The sequence below is a fragment of the Hemitrygon akajei genome, chromosome 2 (genome assembly GCF_048418815.1).
Source record: "Hemitrygon akajei chromosome 2, sHemAka1.3, whole genome shotgun sequence".
Classification (NCBI taxonomy): domain Eukaryota; kingdom Metazoa; phylum Chordata; class Chondrichthyes; order Myliobatiformes; family Dasyatidae; genus Hemitrygon; species Hemitrygon akajei.
In genome coordinates this window covers 143,641,507-143,658,231 of record NC_133125.1, presented here as the reverse complement: position 1 = coordinate 143,658,231, position 16,725 = coordinate 143,641,507, and the positions used below count along the sequence as shown (strand labels likewise).

The 16,725-nt window shown below is 45.7% G+C and overlaps 1 protein-coding gene across 1 annotated transcript; it reads left to right on the top strand.

The window, feature by feature from the left end:
* The first annotated feature begins 423 nt into the window (after positions 1–423).
* Positions 424–14,650, top strand: LOC140716322 (putative defense protein 3). Its single transcript, XM_073028922.1, has 5 exons — positions 424–732; positions 2,410–2,522; positions 7,721–7,833; positions 10,447–10,505; positions 14,300–14,650. The coding sequence occupies exons 1-5, from the start codon at positions 540–542 to the stop codon at positions 14,395–14,397; spliced, it is 576 nt and encodes a 191-aa protein (XP_072885023.1). The 5' UTR covers positions 424–539; the 3' UTR covers positions 14,398–14,650.
* The last annotated feature ends 2,075 nt before the right edge of the window (positions 14,651–16,725 follow it).

Sequence of the window (16,725 nt, the reverse complement as noted above, 5' to 3'; positions counted from 1 at the left end):
AAACGGTATCGCAGCATTAAAGCCAGGACGGGACAGCTTCTCTCTACAAGCCATTAGACTTTTAAATCCACAAGTCTGTAACGGAGTCATAACGCAAAGATTTTTGTTCCCTCGCGTTGTGGGATGGATGTATGATTTAAGTAAGTTCTAAATTCTAGAGATTGTGGAAGCGTGGCGTGCAAAAGCACACTCACAACAGGGCATTGGAATATATTTCGAGGACCCGCGACTGGAAACGGTGAGACTAGGTGTAATAGAAAGGTTCACATGGAGGAAAGACGAATATTCCGGGCAGGGAGTTGGGTGTCCACAGAGGAACCGGGAGTGCAGGACAAATGTCCCTATGATCTACATAGTGTGAAGAGTACTTCTCCAGGACCCCAGAGCGGTACGGAGCTTCCTCTCTCAGGTCCGTGGACGCCATCCTCTCCTGTCGGCACCTCCCCGGTACTGCCCCACCCCTCGCAGTTCCCGTTCCGTATCGTCCCTATAAGAGCAGATACCACTGGGAGCGGCCACAGACGGAGCCGCGTTACCAGATGCTGAACCTCGGTTTCCGCTGCGTTGTGCCCGGGCTGCTCGCCCTCTGCCTCCCGCTGGCGTTGGCACTGCCCAATGGCGCGCCGATATCATCCTGCGGCACCATGGCCCCGGTTCACAACAATATCGTCCCTCAGAATTCCTCTTCACCGCACTCCATCAACGCTAGCAGCGTTAACGGCACCATGCAAGGTGAGTGGGAGGGGGTGATGGGCTGGGAGAGGGGGTAAGTGACGACGGATCGAACAGTGGCGATGGGTAGAGAGGTGACCGTCCGAGGAGGTGTAAGGTAGGGGTGATGGAGTCAATATCTCCCGATGTTGATCATCACCCGGCATGCCCCCCACCCCACCCCCCCCCCCAGGCGCTCCTATCCTCGACCCCACCCCTCAGTTTCTCTCTGCCTTGTCCCTTTGGATCCGAGGCGGGATGCACTCATGGGCGAGTTTACGAAGATTTTTTCCCCCGCCACGATGGACAACCAAAAGCGTCCGCCTCCTTCGGAGAAAGGAGGGCTGGCTGGGCGGTACATGATAGAAGTAGATGAAATTATGAAATGCAGGAATCGGGTACGTCGCCACAACCTGGTGGGGAGGAGTGGGGTTGTCTAAAACCGGAGAGCATATGTTTAAAGGCATTCTGAGGGTAAGTCTTTCACACAGAGTATTTCAAAACAAAAGTAAATTATAATTATCAAAGTAAACATCATATACAACCCCGAGATTTTTTTTTTCCTGTGGGCATACTCAACAAATCAATGAAATAGTAACAATAACAGAATCAATGAAAGACCAGCGTGCAGAAAACAACTGCAAATGCAAATATAAATGAGTAGCAATAAATAACAAGAACATGAGATGAAGAGTCCATTGGTCGTGGGAACATTTCAATGACGGGGCAAATGAAGTTGTCCCTTTTCGTTTGAAAGCCTGATGGTTCAGAGGTAGTAACTGTTCTTGAACCTGGTGGTGAGAGTCCTGAGGCTCTTGTACCTTCTTCCTGATGGCAGCAGCCAGAAGAGTACATGGCCTGGTTTGGGGGGTGAGGGGAGGGGGGGGATGTGGGAGAAATCCCTGATGATGGAGGCTGCTTTCCTACCAGCGTTTCAGGTCGGTGTGCTCCGTGGTGGGGGAGGGCTTTACCAGTGATGGACTGGGCTGAATCCACAGCTTTCTGACTTCCTGGAGGAATCTTAGTATTTCCATACCAGGCTGTGATGCAGCCAATCTATAAGAGTTAGTCAAAATTCAGATGCCATGCTAATTCTCTGCAAACTCCTAAAGAAATAGAGGTACTCCGTAACAGCACTTAGTTGAGTAGTTGGTATAAGTGAGCTGCCAGAGGAGATAGGAACAGTAACAACATTTAAATTGTACTTAAATGAACAAGGTATAGATGGATGTGGAATTAATGCAGGCAAGTGGGATTGGTATAGATAGGGATGATTGTCAGTACAGACACGGTGAGCTGAAGAGCCTGTTTCTATGTTTATAAATGATCTGAGATGCACTATTCCATCTCTCAGCCTTTGACCCATTGGGTCCACTGGTGTTTAAAGGCTCCAGCAACCTCTCCAAGTTATTCCATGCTCTTATCTTTGTGTTTATTTTAGTTAAGACTTGGGTCTTTCTGGATTGCATTACTAGTGTCACCTTTGTACATTTCCTTGAGGTTCTATATCTTGAGACTGAAAATCAATTGCTTGATAAAAGAAGTTAAGATCTGCATTCTGGTGTGCCCAGTTCATAAGTCCAATCACTCTTCACTGAATAAACACAGCTTTCTTATTCCTTTCAACTGCCTGCCTGAGTGTGCTTGTTTAAATTATAAGGAAGTTGCATATAAAAATGAAATCTCGTTCTTTTACAGTGAGAATAATGGGCCCAATTTACAAAGGGCTCCTGCTCCAAGCTCGAAAGCCCAATGAGAGTACGGCAGTTGGTACGTGGAGTTCTCCTCCAGCAAATACAAAAACAATTGCGGTATGAACAGTTTATTATCTTGGTGCCATGGATATCACTCCATTAATGAAAGATTTTTTAAAAGGCTGTGCAAAAGAGTTTCTTGCCTTAGATTTTGACCAATTTGTGCTTTTTCTACCCTCCCCCCCCCATATCAAAGCAATGGTTGGGGGGTGGACATGTTAACAGAATAGCAGGGTAGTGTACAGGTTAGTTTTGGAACTTTATTAACACTTCGGAAAAGGATGTGGAGTTGTGGACTGACTGAAGTGAAGTAAGGAGTAACTATGGTTGCAATCACCCTGGCTGCTAGGTTTAGTGGGCCTGGAGACTGAATTCCAGACAGTGAGTGGGACAGGGAATGAGATGTCACACCTGCTTCGAAGGACCTGGATCTCTAAAGGCATATTCAAACACTTTGTGAACTGAATTTGAGTACTAAATATCCTTTGAAAGTGCAGTCTGAGAGTTAAATATAATGAAATTGTAATTAGTAATCAAACTGTCTTGCACAGCAGAAGAACTAGGTTGTGACCTTGGTTTTAGGTTGTTAATTGATGGTGGGATTTGGAAAAATGTTTTGCTTTTCTGCATCTCATTCCCCTCCTCTGCATTCTTCTATTCAGTTCTGTCTTCGGTTTTAGGTTTAGAGATTAGAGAGCAGGTCTTATGAGGAAAAGCTGAGTGAGCTGGGGTTTTTTTCTTTGGAGTGAAGAAGGATAAGAAATGACTTGATAGTGGTGTACAAGATGATAAGAGGACAACCAATGCCTTCTTCCTAGTGTAGCAATGGCTAATACACGAGGACATAATTTTAAGGTGATTGGAGGGAAGTATGGGGGATGTAGGAGGTAGAATCTTTACACAGAGAGTGATTGGTCTGTGAAACACACTGCTAGGGTGGTGGTAAAGGCACATTGTCATGATCCGGATTGGTTCCCCTTTAAATTTAGTTGGGTTGCGTTATGATCCGGACCATTGACTCTTTGTTCCCTTCTAATTCCGTTTCACGTGTCCCTGGAGCTTGGCAATTAAGGTGATCTACTCTCGACCCAAACCGGCAGCTTATAAGCCGTTGGCTTTAGCCATTCGGGGCGAGAGTGTTAGAAGCCTTCGCAAGCCGCCGCCGCTACGACAAGCCAGAGTGATCCAGCCCGCATCGGAGTACCAGCAATTCACCTTCCGTCACCAGAGTGGGTCCGGGCAAGGTCACTCTACCAGGGGTGAGTGGAAGGCGGAGTCCTGACTCGACGTTCGTGCCCATTGTCCATGTCTACCCCTCGAAGAGTCCTGGCTCGGTGCCTGAGTGGAAGGCGGAGTCCTGTCTCGACATTCATGCCCATTGTCCGTGTCTACCCCTCGAAGAGTCCTGGCTCGGTGCCTGAGTGGAAGGCGGAGTCCTGTCTCGACATTCATGCCCATTGTCCGTGTCTACCCCTTGAAGAAGAGTCCCCGCTCGGTGCCTGATATGAAGGCTGAGTCCTGGTTCGATGTTCCTGTCCTGTGTTTTGGTGTCCACGTTTCTGGCTGCGGCGATCCATGGTGTCCATGTTTTCTGGCTGCGATGAATCAAGGTCCTAGTCTTCTAGTCCAAGGTCCGCGGCGGTCCCAGTCCCCAAAGTCCCAGTCATGGCCGCGGCTGTCCATGTTCCCCCTGTCCAAGTCATGGCCACAGCAACCTCAGTTCCCAGTTTCCAAGTCCAAGGTCCGCGGTGATCCAAGTCCCTAGTCCGAGGTTCGTATTCCTCTTCGTCCTCCTTGATTTCCCGATTTTTCTGTGTAGCGAGTAATAAACGCTATTTTATTGTACCTAAGAAGGACGTGTTTGTGTCCTGCTTGTGAGTCCTCTCCCAGCACCCTTGTCCCCACCCTGTAACACACATACATAAGGGTCACTTAAAAGACTCTTAAGAGGGACACATAGGTGAAGAAAAATGGAGGGCAATGCAGGAGGGAACCATTACATTGATCTTGATCATGGTTAAAAGGTTGGCGCAATATCTTGGGCCGAAAATATTGGTACAACATTGCACTGTGTCCTTGATCTCTGGAGAGGTGTTAATTATTTGAAATGGGGGTAGGGGAACTTTTTCTGTTAAGAAGGAAGGACTATTGGTCATTTCTGAGGAAATCCAACAGGAACTAGAATGTTGTATTAGTTTGAGATTACACTGTAATACCAGGGTTCTGGATGATATCCAGGATAACCATGTATACCTTTGGTCATTTTCCCCAAGGTATTGGCTAATTTAATTCTGGGAAGATGCAGTTATTGAGGCATAGGCTCTCCTAATGAGGAAACTGGCTGAGAACTTGGTCTGCTCCTTGTGCAACATCTAATGCTTGGGAAACAACGATGGTGCTGGAAAAAGTCCATTTGACTTTCTTGCAGCTGAGAACCTATCAAGCAGCCCTGAAGGTGCAAGTACAGAACATCAGTTGTCAGGGAGAGTTGCCGATGTGCTGCCATCTGTAAGTGATCCTGAGGTAGGGGTTTCCCTGTGAAAGACTCTAAGCTGGCAGATCTCATCCCCTGCGGGGAGAGTGTCCTCTCGGGAAACTGGAGGCTCCTCGGTGCTCCTGGCAAGGAGTTTCTTGGGTGGTTTATGAGTGCCTTCACTCTGGGCAAATGTCCAGTGGCAGTGAGTGGCCCCGACTTGTCTGCTTGCACCTGTGGACTGGCACAGAAGCGTACAGCTTCAATGACTTCCCCGGTGGAATGAAGGAAATGGTACAGAGCAGTCCTGAGGTTAGGGGAGTCCTCGCCCTCATGAGGTTCTAGATGTGAGGGTGGACCATCTTACGGAAGTGAGGCCTGTGGGAAGGGAGGAAATAAGCATGGATCCTTATGGGGTGCTGTATGCTGAGCTTTGCTCTGTCTCTTGGCTGGAGCTACACCTCATGTTACCTGGGCATTGCCATAGGAACATAAGATATAGAGGCGGACCTAGGCTATCTGGCCCTTGAGCCTGCTCTGTCATTGTGAATGCAGCCCAGTCCATTGTACAAGCCATTCTCCCCTCCACTAACTCATTTATACTTCCTGCTGCCTTAGGAAGGCTGCCAATGTATCCATGGACGCTTCTCACCGCAGCTATTGTTGTTTCTCCTGTCAGGCAGAAGATGCAAGTGGTTGAGAACACATTCCACAGGGTTCAAGGACAGCTTCTACTCCACTCTTTTTTTCCCTTTTCTTAAAATTTTCATTTTCAATTTTTTTTTGATTTAAAAGAATAAGGATAAATACAAATCAGAGGAGAGGTTATCTCAAATACATATTTCAATAACAGTACTAAGAAAGGAATACACACTGTCAAAATCATATAGTATTAAGCTAATATAAAGAAATCTACCCCACTCTTGACCGGACCTCTGATGCATTAAAGGTGAATTCTTGGTCTGTCAGGCTACCCTGGCAGTTTCTCTGCGTGTGGAGCATTTCCTCTGTCATTGAAACACTATATTCTGCATTCCACTTCTCTTTTTTACTACCTCACTTTATGTAAGAATGGAATGATGCCAGTTTCACCTAAATACCAGCTGTCTTGTAATTCTTCCTCCCTGCCCCCCCCCACCCCCCATCTTACTGAGTTCTCCCCTTCCTTTTCAGTCCCGATCAAGGTCTCAGCCGGAAACGTTGGCCGTTTACTCTTTTCGATAGATGCTGCCTGACCTACTGAATTCCTCTAATATTTTGTGCGTGTTGCTATCTGAATCTGTCTGAATGGCAGCCGGATCTCTTTACTGTAGCTCTTTTCACCAATAATAAACTGACCTGATTTTCTTGCCCCACTGCATCCCCTAATTCTTCCATTAACAGACACCTACCAATCTCCATTCTGAGTGCAGTCAGTGTGTGAGACTTCACTGCTGTCTTGGGCAAAGAACACCAACGTAGCTCCACCAAATGCTCCTCATTTTAGTCTGGTTATAGATGCTCCACCCAGCTAGAACTAGACCCAGTGGCCATTTTATGAGGATCCTCCTGTAGCTAATAAAGTGGCCACCAAGTTTATGTTTGTGGTCTTCTGCTGTAGCCCATCCACTCCAAGGTTTGACGTGTTATGCATCCTGAGATGTTCTTCACACCACTGTTGTTCTTTGAGTTTCTGTCGCCTTCCTGTCAGCTTGAATCAGTCTGGCCATTCTCCTCTGACCTCTCTCATTAACAGGGTGCTTTTGTCCACAGAACTGCTGCTCACTGGATGTTTTTATTGTTTTTCACACCATTCTCTGTAAAATTTAGAGGCTGTTGTTCTTAAAAGTCTCAGGAGATCACTAGTTTCTGAGGTTCTCGAACCACACCTTTTGGCACCAACAATCATTCCATGGTCAAAGTCACTTAAATCACATTTCTTCCCCATTCTGATGTTTGGTCTGAACAACAACTGAACCTCTTGATCATGTCTGCATGCTTTTATGCATCAAGTTGCTGCCAGCTGATTGGCTGATATTTGCATTATTTGCAGGAAGTGGTCACTGAGTATATTTTCTGTGGCCACACTTTTGAGCACCATTAATATTGTAGGTTATTGTGGGATCACCTTTCATTTTTCTGAAGCCTAAAGCCACTTTAGTCTCTCCTCAAGATAGACAACCCCTCCCCCAGTATAGAAGCGTGTTCGTAGAATTTTTGCTGTGCTCCTTCTATAGCAAGTAGCAGGGGTGTCAAACTCATTTTAGGTCACGGGCCGGATTGAGCAAAATGCAGCTTCATGCGGGCCGGATCAGTCGGACGCGTGCGAACGCAGCTTTCGTTGCCTCCGTTTTTTCAGCCTGCTCTCATGTGTCTCAGTCTCTGCTATAACGACAAAGTGTTTCACTTTACAAATTCCGTTTCTTATGAAGAAGACTGCCGAATAAACACTAAAAACCCTGAAAACCTGGTACCTGAATAAACTCAGCATTAGCCATATCATATGCCATAGGTGCTTTGATTACTGGGGCCAGCTTTAATAGTAATTAGATATTATCTCGCGGGCCAAAGACAATTCCACCGCGGGCCTTGAGTTTGACATATATGTGTTACAGGGAGCAGAGCATGCTACTCCAGGAGTGGTCTCAATAGGGCTTGTCTCATAGCAGTACGATATTTGCCTTCTGTACACAAATACTGCCTCAGTTAAAATGTCTTAAGCTGAAAAATGAAGGAACTGCCTTTCAGGGCAGTCTTGAGATGCTCCTTCTGTATGTATTAACCCCTTGCATACCATCACCAGTGCTTCAACGTGCAAAACAGTGCAATGACTCACGCAAACACGTCTGAGAAAGACAGCGACGTCGTCTACACCTGGAATCCACCTTCAGGAGAGTGTATAAAGGTCATGTTTACGTAAGTATGTTATGAATGGTTGAAGCTGCATTAATAAAACAGCAGCAGGTGAAATAATATTAAGCAGCTGGCCAATGGTCTCACTGGGCAGCAGACGGACATCCTACTGTGAGAATCTAACTGGTCTAGCTGATGGCAGACTGACCAATGCCCCCTCCCCTCATTTTCCACATCTCCTCCTCCAGAGTGCCACATCATCTCATGCACCGAGCTCGGCCTCAGGTGTGAAACCCCATGTGTCATGCAATCTGTAACGTCTAGAATAAAATTTCTTGGGCAGACAACTTCTTGGCCCTCCTCCAGATTTTATTCCAACAGTTGCCCCTCGAGCGACGTCATAAGACCACAAGATCGAGGAGCAAAATTAAGCCACTCAGCCCATCTAGTCTGCTCACGGCTGATTCAACCCCACTCTCCTGCCTTCTCCCTGTAGCCTTTGATGTCTTGACTAAACAAGAACCTATCAACCTCTGCTGTGGAAACCAAGTCATTGAGTATATTTAAAGCGGTCGGTGGGAAAAAAAAATTCCACAGATTCACCCCTCTCTGGCTGAAGAACTTCCCCTATGCTATATTCCATCTGCCACCACTTTGCAAGTCCTTCTGCAGTCTCTCTGCTTCCTCAACACTACCTGCCCTCCACCTGCCCTCGCATTGTCTGCAACCCCGGCCACAAAGCCATCAGGCTGACTAGTCTGTGATTACTCAGTCTATTCCTTCCTCTTCTTTAAACAATGAAGGCAGCTCGGTGGCTGCATAGCTGCCCAACGCCGGCAACACTGCCGGAGAACCAGATCAGTGTTTGGAGTTTGTACCTTCTCCTTGGGGCTGAGTGGGGGCTGTAGGTGTTCCAGATTCCTCCCACTTTTCAGAACTAGCTTATTATCACTGACATAGGTTGTGAAATGTGTTGTTTTTTTGGCATCAATACAGTGCAGAACATAGAGAACTTGCAATAAGAAATGTAGTGGATTCCAGTTAACTGGGACAGATTGGGACCAGTACATTTTGGCCCAATTAATTGGCTGCCCCAATTAGTGAAAATTTCATGGAAATAGTTAAAAAGGTTTTAAAAAAAACCAAACTGAGTAAGAAATTAGGTGTTTAAATGAAATACAGAACAAATCAGAATGCCACCAATATTACTACAGTGCTATAAAACTGTATTAGTTCCTAATAGTTATCATAGGGGGAATTCATCCAGTGCGCACAGTAAACAAACTCAATGCAGACACCTAGTGCAGATAATTGTCTGCCTTCATGCAATTGTGTCAATGGCTGTGTCCTCCAAATTTTCATTTCCATTGTAACTTTCAAGATGATTGTCAATACTGTTAAATTCCCCGTGGTTCCTGACTTGTGAAATCATTTCATTTCCATGCTCTGCTGTTTCTGGCCAAGCCTGAACGTTTGAAACCGCAGTGAGCAAAACTGTTCTAATTTGTCTTAACTGCTTATTTCTCGCCATTTATCAGTGACGAAGATCACTACTTTTTGAACACAAACACACACAGCTGATGCTATTTTAAAAACATTTTGCTCTAAGCAAGGTGCAGGTCTGATGTCCAAACAACTGTGCAAAACTGATACTAGTTAGAACCTGTTCAGTAGCAGTCTCCTGCTCAATTAGTTTTTTGTTTTCTCAGAGTTGCCCCAAATAACTGGTTGCCCCGATTAACTGACAGTCAAAATAACTGGAATCCATTGTATATTTAAAAGCTAAATAAGATGTGCAAAAGTACAGCAGAAGAATGAGACAATTTTCATGGGTCTGATGGCAGAGGGGAAGAAATTCTTCCTAAAATGTTGTGTGTGTGTTCAGGCTCACGTACCTCCTTTCTGATGGTAACAATGAGAAGAGGATGTGTCCTGGGTGGTGGGGGTCCATCGTGATCAATGCTGCCTTGGCCAAACATTTTGAGTCTTGATTCCCATTCCCATTTGTTCGGTCCATGGCTCTCTTGTGCCAAGCTGAAGCTGCCCTCGGGGTGGAGGAGCAGAACCTTCTGGGCAGCCTCCAACCTGAAGGCATGAAAATCGATTTCTCCTTCTGGTAAAAATAATTCCATCCACCCCCCCCCCCCCCCCCCCACCGCAGTTCCTCTATTTACCACTCTGCCCACTTCTCACTTGCCTATTACCTCCTCCTTCCCTTTCTCCTATGGTCCACTCTGCTCTCCTATCAGATTCCTTCCTCTCCAGCCCTTGACCTTTCCCACCCATATGGCTTCACCTATCAACTTCCAGCTTAGCTCCTGCCCACCTTTTTTTATTCTGGCATCTTCCCCCTAATTTTCCAGTATAGATGAAGGGTCTCGGCCCGAAACGCCAATTATTTATTCATTTCCATAGATGTTGCTTGACCTGCTGAGTTCCTCCAGCATTTTGTGTGTGCTGACTTTTGAAGATTTCCACGATGGGTGGGAAGGCTATTTGCTTGCGATGGAGTTGCGTGTCTGAGGTGCTGTGTCGCTGGAGTTTTGTTTTGACCTTCCTGGGAGGTTGCTTGGCAGCATTCATCCCTGACACAATGGCCTTGGGGAAGCACAGGTTGGTTCAGTGAACCGCTTCTCCACAGAGAACGTTTGCAATAATTCATGCTTTCTCTTGCAGAGCAACTGTGGCCCAAGGCCGATCTGTTTACTGGCTTGGGGTAACTTCTAATGAAATCAGTAAGTAATCATTATTAATTCTTCAACAAAACTAGTGGCTTTTGAGTGGAAGGAACCTCGAACAGAGTTTGAACAAAAGTAAAAGTTTCATTGCCAAAATCTGTGTTGTGATGGCAAACTTTGTCCTGCAGTGTGGGCCACCTGTCCCTGGGTAATTCTTCGAGTGTTGGTGAAGAATGATGCAGTGGTTCTAACATCCCCTTCCTCCTAACTTAAGTCCTTGATCCAGTAACACTGGTTTCTAAGGGTTGCTGTAATGTAATCGGCTTAGTTCGGCAGTGCCACGGTAATACAGTGCGATACAGTGCCAGCTATATAATCAGGGTTTAATTCCCACCGCTGCCTGTAAGGAGTTTGTGAGTAACTGTCTGGGTGCTCTGGTGACTCCCCACAATCCAAAGACCGCGTGGACATCAGCGAGTTAGACCAGCGTAAAAAGTTGAGAAGGAGTGGGTGTTTGAGTAGAGGTAGACAGAGTAGGAGGGCTTTGGCTCAACAGGGCCTCGGCAATAACGGGTCCAGGGGGGGTAGGTTACTGGTGAAGAATAGAAACAGGAAGTCTGTCTGTGAGGCCGGTGTTCTGTACTGGGTGTCAGATGTGGGTAGTCCGGGAGACTCCCAGCCTCCCGGACGGCCACATCTGCGTCAGGTGCATCGAGCTGCAGCTTGGGTAGTCCGGGAGACTCCCAGCCTCCCGGACGGCCACATCTGCGTCAGGTGCATCGAGCTGCAGCTCCATAGGGACCGTGTTAGGGAACTGGAGCTGCAGCTCGATGACCTTCGTCCGGTCAGGAAGAGTGAGGAGATGGTAGAGTGGAGCTATAGGCAGGTAGTCACACCGGGGTCTCGGGAGACAGATAAGTGGGTCACAGTCAGGAGAGGGAAGGGGCAATAGTCAGATACTAGAGAATACCCCTGTGGCTGTCCCCCTTGACAATAAGTACTCCTGCTTGAGTACTGTTGTGGGGGGGGGGGGTGGGGGAACAGCCTACCTGGGGGAAGCGACAGTGGCCGTGCCTCCGGCACAGAGTCCGGCCCTGTGGCTCAGAAGGGTAGGGAAAGGAAGAGGATGGCAGCAGTGATAGGGAACTCTATAGTCAGGGGGTCAGATAGGCGAGTCTGTGGGCACAGGAAAGAAACACAGATGGTAGTTTGCCTCCCAGGCACCAGGGTCCGGGATGTTTCTGATCGCGTCCACGATATCCTGAAGTGGGAAGGTAGATAGCCAGAGGTCGTGGTACATATTAGTACCAATGACATAGGTAGGAAAAGGGAGGAGGTCCTGAAAACAGACTACAGGGAGTTAGGAAGGAAGTTGAGAAGCAGGACCTCAAAGGTAGTAATCTCGATTTTACTGCCTGTGCCACACAACAGTGAGTATAGGAATAGAATGAGGTGGAGGATAAATGCGTGGCTGAGGGATGGGAATGGGGGCAGGGAATCAGATTTCTGGATCATTGGGTCCTCTTTTGGGGCAGGCGTGACCTGTACAAAATGGACGGGTTGCACTTGAATCCCAGAGGGACTAATATCCTGGCGGAGAGGTTTGCAAAGGCTACTGGGGAGAGTTTAAGCTAGAATTGCTGGGGGGTGGGAACCGAACTGAAGAGACAGAGGAAGGGGCTGTTGGTTCACAAATAGAGAAAGCTTGGAGACAGTGCGAGAGGGAGGATAGGCAGGTGTTAGAGAGGTCACTCTCAAACCGATGGTTTAAGATGTGTCTATTTTAATGCAAGAAGCATCATGCAGAAAGCGGATGAGCTTAGAGCGTGGATCAGTACTTGGAGCTATGATGTTGTGGCCATTACAGAGACTTCAATGGCTCAGGGACAGGAACGGTTACTTAGAGAGCCGGGTTTCAGAAAGGACAGGGAGGGAGGCAAGAGAGGTGAGGACAAGGCACTGTTGATCAGAGGTAGTGTCATGGCTGCAGAAAAGGAGGAAGTCATGGAGGGATTGTCTACGGAGTCTCTATGGGTGGAAGTTAGGAACAGGAAGGGGTCATTAAATCGACTGGGTGTTTTTTATAGCCCACCCAATAGTAACAGGGACATCAAGGAGCAGATAGGGAGACAGATTCTGGAAAGGTGTAATAATAACAGGGTTGTCATGGTGGATGATTTTAATTTCCCAAATATTGATTGGCATCTCCCTAGAGCAAGGGGTTTAGATGGGGTGGAGTTTGTTAGGTGTGATCAGGAAGGTTTCTTGACACAATATGTACATAATCCTACAAGAGGAGAGGCTGTACTTGATCTGGTATTGGGAAATGAACCTGGTCAGGTGTCAGGTCTCTCAGTGGGAGAGCATTTTGGAGATAGTGATCCCAGTTCTATCTTTATAATAGCATTGGAGAGGGATAGGAACGGACAAGTTAGGAAAGTGTTTAATTGGAGTAAGGGGAAATATAAAGCTATCAGGCAGGAACTTGGAAACATTAATTGGGAACAGATGTTCTCAGGGAAATGTATGGCTCGATGATCCACAGCTTATTAGGGAGAGTGAACAGGAGATAGAGAGGAGCTATAGGGAGTTAGTCACGCCGAGGCTGCAGGGGTTAGACAAGTGGGTGACGGTCAGGGAAGTGAGGGGAAGAGCCCAGAGAGTAGAGAGCACCCCTGTGGCCTCCCCCCCTCCCCCCAGTAATCGTTATCTCATTTTGGATGCGGTAGAGTGGTGTGACCTTACAGAGGACGACCACGGCCATCGGGTCTCTGGCACTGACCCTGGTTCCGTGGTGTGGAAAGGAAAGAGGAAGATGAGGAATACGGTAGTCACAGGGGATTCCATAGCGAGGGGAACAGACAGGACATTCTGTCAGCCTGATAGAGATACGTGCATGGTGTGTTGCTTCTCAGGTGCCAGGGTACGTACGGGATGTCTTGGATCGGGTGCAGAGTATTCTGAAGGGAGAGTGTGTTTCTATAGAAGCAACATTGGGTGTTTTGTAAAAAGAGTGGGTGGGGAAGGGGATAATCTGAGCCCAGTTTATTGCTCACATTTGCGGCTTCAGTTACTGAAAATGCTGCAGATTTTGTCTTCAGAGGCTGGGCCAAGAATCATAAACATCATTAGCCCGAAGGATGAACTGCTCTGCCCTCTACAGGTGATGATGCCTCAGTCTTTTATACACAAAGTCCTGTCAATCTCTTCCTCTTTGGTTGTTGGGCTGCAGAATTGATATTTTCCTTGTAATTTAACTCTCTTGTGGTTGTTTGTATTTTTATATAATCATCTGTATACATGTAATTGTTCAGTGAGTTTTCCAGTTGCCTGTGTATTTTTTCTGGAAACTTCTTGGGTGTTAGTGGTGAGTGTTACATCACTTGTATTTGACTATCTTGATGGTCAACTGTGATTAATGGAGTTTCTGACGGAATTTGCTGATATCCATCCTTAGTCTCTCTCCACGCTACTTCTGCCTCTCCTTCTCTGCTCTTAATAAAATTATCATAAGCAACAAGTTCTATGCCTCATCGTTGACTTCTGAAGAACCTTTAGATTGCAGAAGTGTCAGGATCCAGCTGCAACTTTAGTAACCGTCCCACACCACCACATGGAACATGGAATTGCCATCAAATGCCCCATTTCCCTCCCTGGCTTGAACATTGACATTTATTTCCCATTGCTTTCTTATTTCCTTTTGTGGAACAGCAAATCGTTCCTGTGTCTGTGGCTTGCACTCTTTCCCCCAGCTGTAGACCATCACAAACACCATCTGCTCCTGAACTATTGTCACATTTAGCAGGACAAGTGTTATTGCTGCTGTAACCTATTGATTCTTTGTTTTGCAGTGATGAATTGTGATGGTAATGGAGCAGTGAGGACCACATCTGGACTCGTCCTGGTGCTGATTTGGCCTTTATTGTTCTGGTTGCATTCTGAAGGATAACAAACAGAGGGGTGGGGGGGGGGGGGGCATTTGGTTTGGGTTGTTGAGAATGGATTTCCTTCGACCAAGACTGCAAAGTTCTACAACACATCCTAAGTGGCACTTTAAGCTCTTGCACGGAAAGCTTCCCAGACTAATGAAGAAACTGCAATTTGAAAAGGCAAGGTTGATAAATCCATTTTTGTATGTTTGTTTAATGCATATATGCAAGAGAATTATTTCCAATAAATAAACTTGTACTTTCTCTCAATAAGGATCACCTTTTTTTAAACATGAGATTCTGCAGCTGCTGGTAATCCAGAGCAACACTTGCACACACTAGGAGGAACTCCGTAGCTAGGCAGTATCTATGGAAAAGAATTTACTGTCAAGGTTTTGGCCCTTTGGTCTATTCATTTCCATAGACATTGTCTGCATTCTGACTGTGGTGCACACATTTATTAAACTCCGTTTTCTTGAATGGCACAAAGCATATGCAGGGTCTTGTGCTTCAATTAAGAAAAATCCACTATCAAATTAAGATGACAGCTGGACTCTTTAAGAAGTCAGGCTGTTTAAGGACAGGGTCTATTATTTGACTAGCTCCTGCCCCTGTAGTAATGAAACTGTCATCCAGTGCTTGTGGCCACTGCTAGACTTGTTGAATCTTGTGACTTGACACTAAGGAACAGATAATCCAGAACCCTTCCTGCTGAGATGCAACACTCTCGTCAGACTAAGTGAACAAGGTTAATTTCCTTTATGGGGGAGAAAAAGCTTTGAGAACGCTGAAAGAAACAAATCATTTGTTCGCTGCCTCAAGTCAATTTCAGAATTGTCACACTATCAAGACAGAGAAGTGCTGGGAAAGTTAGCAGGTCTCCTTGAAAGTTGTCAGACCTGAAATATTAACTGTTTTTGTCTCAGCAGATGCTGTCCAACTTGCTTTGGGGCCCTTTCTGCCAACTTAGGTTTCCTGTGGCGGGCGGGCGGGGGCCAGGGATGGAGGCAGAACTAGAAATACATCAGCACCGGGAGGGAGGTTGGGGTTAAAGCAAAACACGATAAGATGCCTTATGTTTTAGTTCAAACTCCTTGAACAGTGTACAAAGATAGGACACTTTGCATCAAGATCTTTCAAATATTTCTTAGCCTCAGTATAACATGTTAATGTTTCCCTTGCACTGGTCCAGGTGACTGGTTCATTGAATTCTTCAATTGGGAATCTCCTCCTTCCTCTGTTTTCCTGATCTCCCCATCTTTCCCTCACTTTTCCTGTCTTCCCCACCTCTCGATTCCTTGCTAAACCGGCTAAGACTGAATTAAACCAATATAATCCGGTTTAAACTAGTATAATCTGGTTTTGACCGGTTTTAAGCAGTATAATCCAGTTTAGACCGGTTTTAACCAGTATGAACCAGTTTAGAACGGTTTAAACTAGTATCAATATTACATATGTCATTATTCCTACTTAGACTTTAATCTGAAAAACTACAATTGTTATTCAACTACAAGAACTAACTAATGGCCACAAACATTCGCAAAACCCATCCCCTGTTCAAAATTATCAACAGCTCCCTAATCGATCGTATAATCCGGTTTAGACCGGTTTAAAACAGTATAAAACGGTTTTGACAAGTTTTAACCAGTGCAATCCAGTTTTAACCAGTTTAGACCTGTTTAGCCCGGTTTAAAAAAGTATAAACCGCTTTAAACCAGAATAATCCAGTTTAGACGAGTATAAAAAGGTTTAGACTGTTTTAAATCAGTATGAACCGGTTTAAACCAATATTAACCGGTTTTAACTAGTATGAACCAGTTTAGAACGGTTTAAACTAGTATCAAAATTACATATGTCATTATTCCTATTTAGACTTTAATCTGAAAAACTACCGTTGTTATTCAACTACAAGAACTAACTAATGGCCACAAACATTCGCAAAACCCATCCCGTTCAAAATTATCAACAACTCCCTAATCGATCGTATAATCCGGTTTAAACCGGTATAATCTGGTTTAGACTGGTTTTAAGCAGTATAATCCAGTTTAGATGGGTTTAAACCAGTATGAACCGGTTTAGACTGGTTTTAACCAGTATGAACCAGTTTAGAACGGTTTTAACTGGTATCAACATTACATATGTCATTATTCCTACTTAGACTTGAATCTGAAAAACTACAATTGTTATTCAACTACAAGAACTAACTAATGGCCACAAACATCCGCAAAACCCATCCCCTGTTCAAAATTATCAACAGCTCCCTAATCGATCGTATAATCCGGTTTAGACCGGTTTAAACCGGTATAATCTGGTTTAGACCGGTTTTAACCAGTGTAAACCAGTTTAGA

Bases quoted from the DNA above. Each gene is read 5' to 3' on its own strand.
- LOC140716322 (XM_073028922.1), top strand. From the start codon at position 540: ATGCTGAACCTCGGTTTCCGCTGCGTTGTGCCCGGGCTGCTCGCCCTC. The intron at 733-2,409 runs GTGAGTGGGAGG...GTTCTTTTACAG, and splicing joins CGTTAACGGCACCATGCAAG to TGAGAATAATGGGCCCAATT. The intron at 2,523-7,720 runs GTATGAACAGTT...TACCATCACCAG, and splicing joins CAAATACAAAAACAATTGCG to TGCTTCAACGTGCAAAACAG.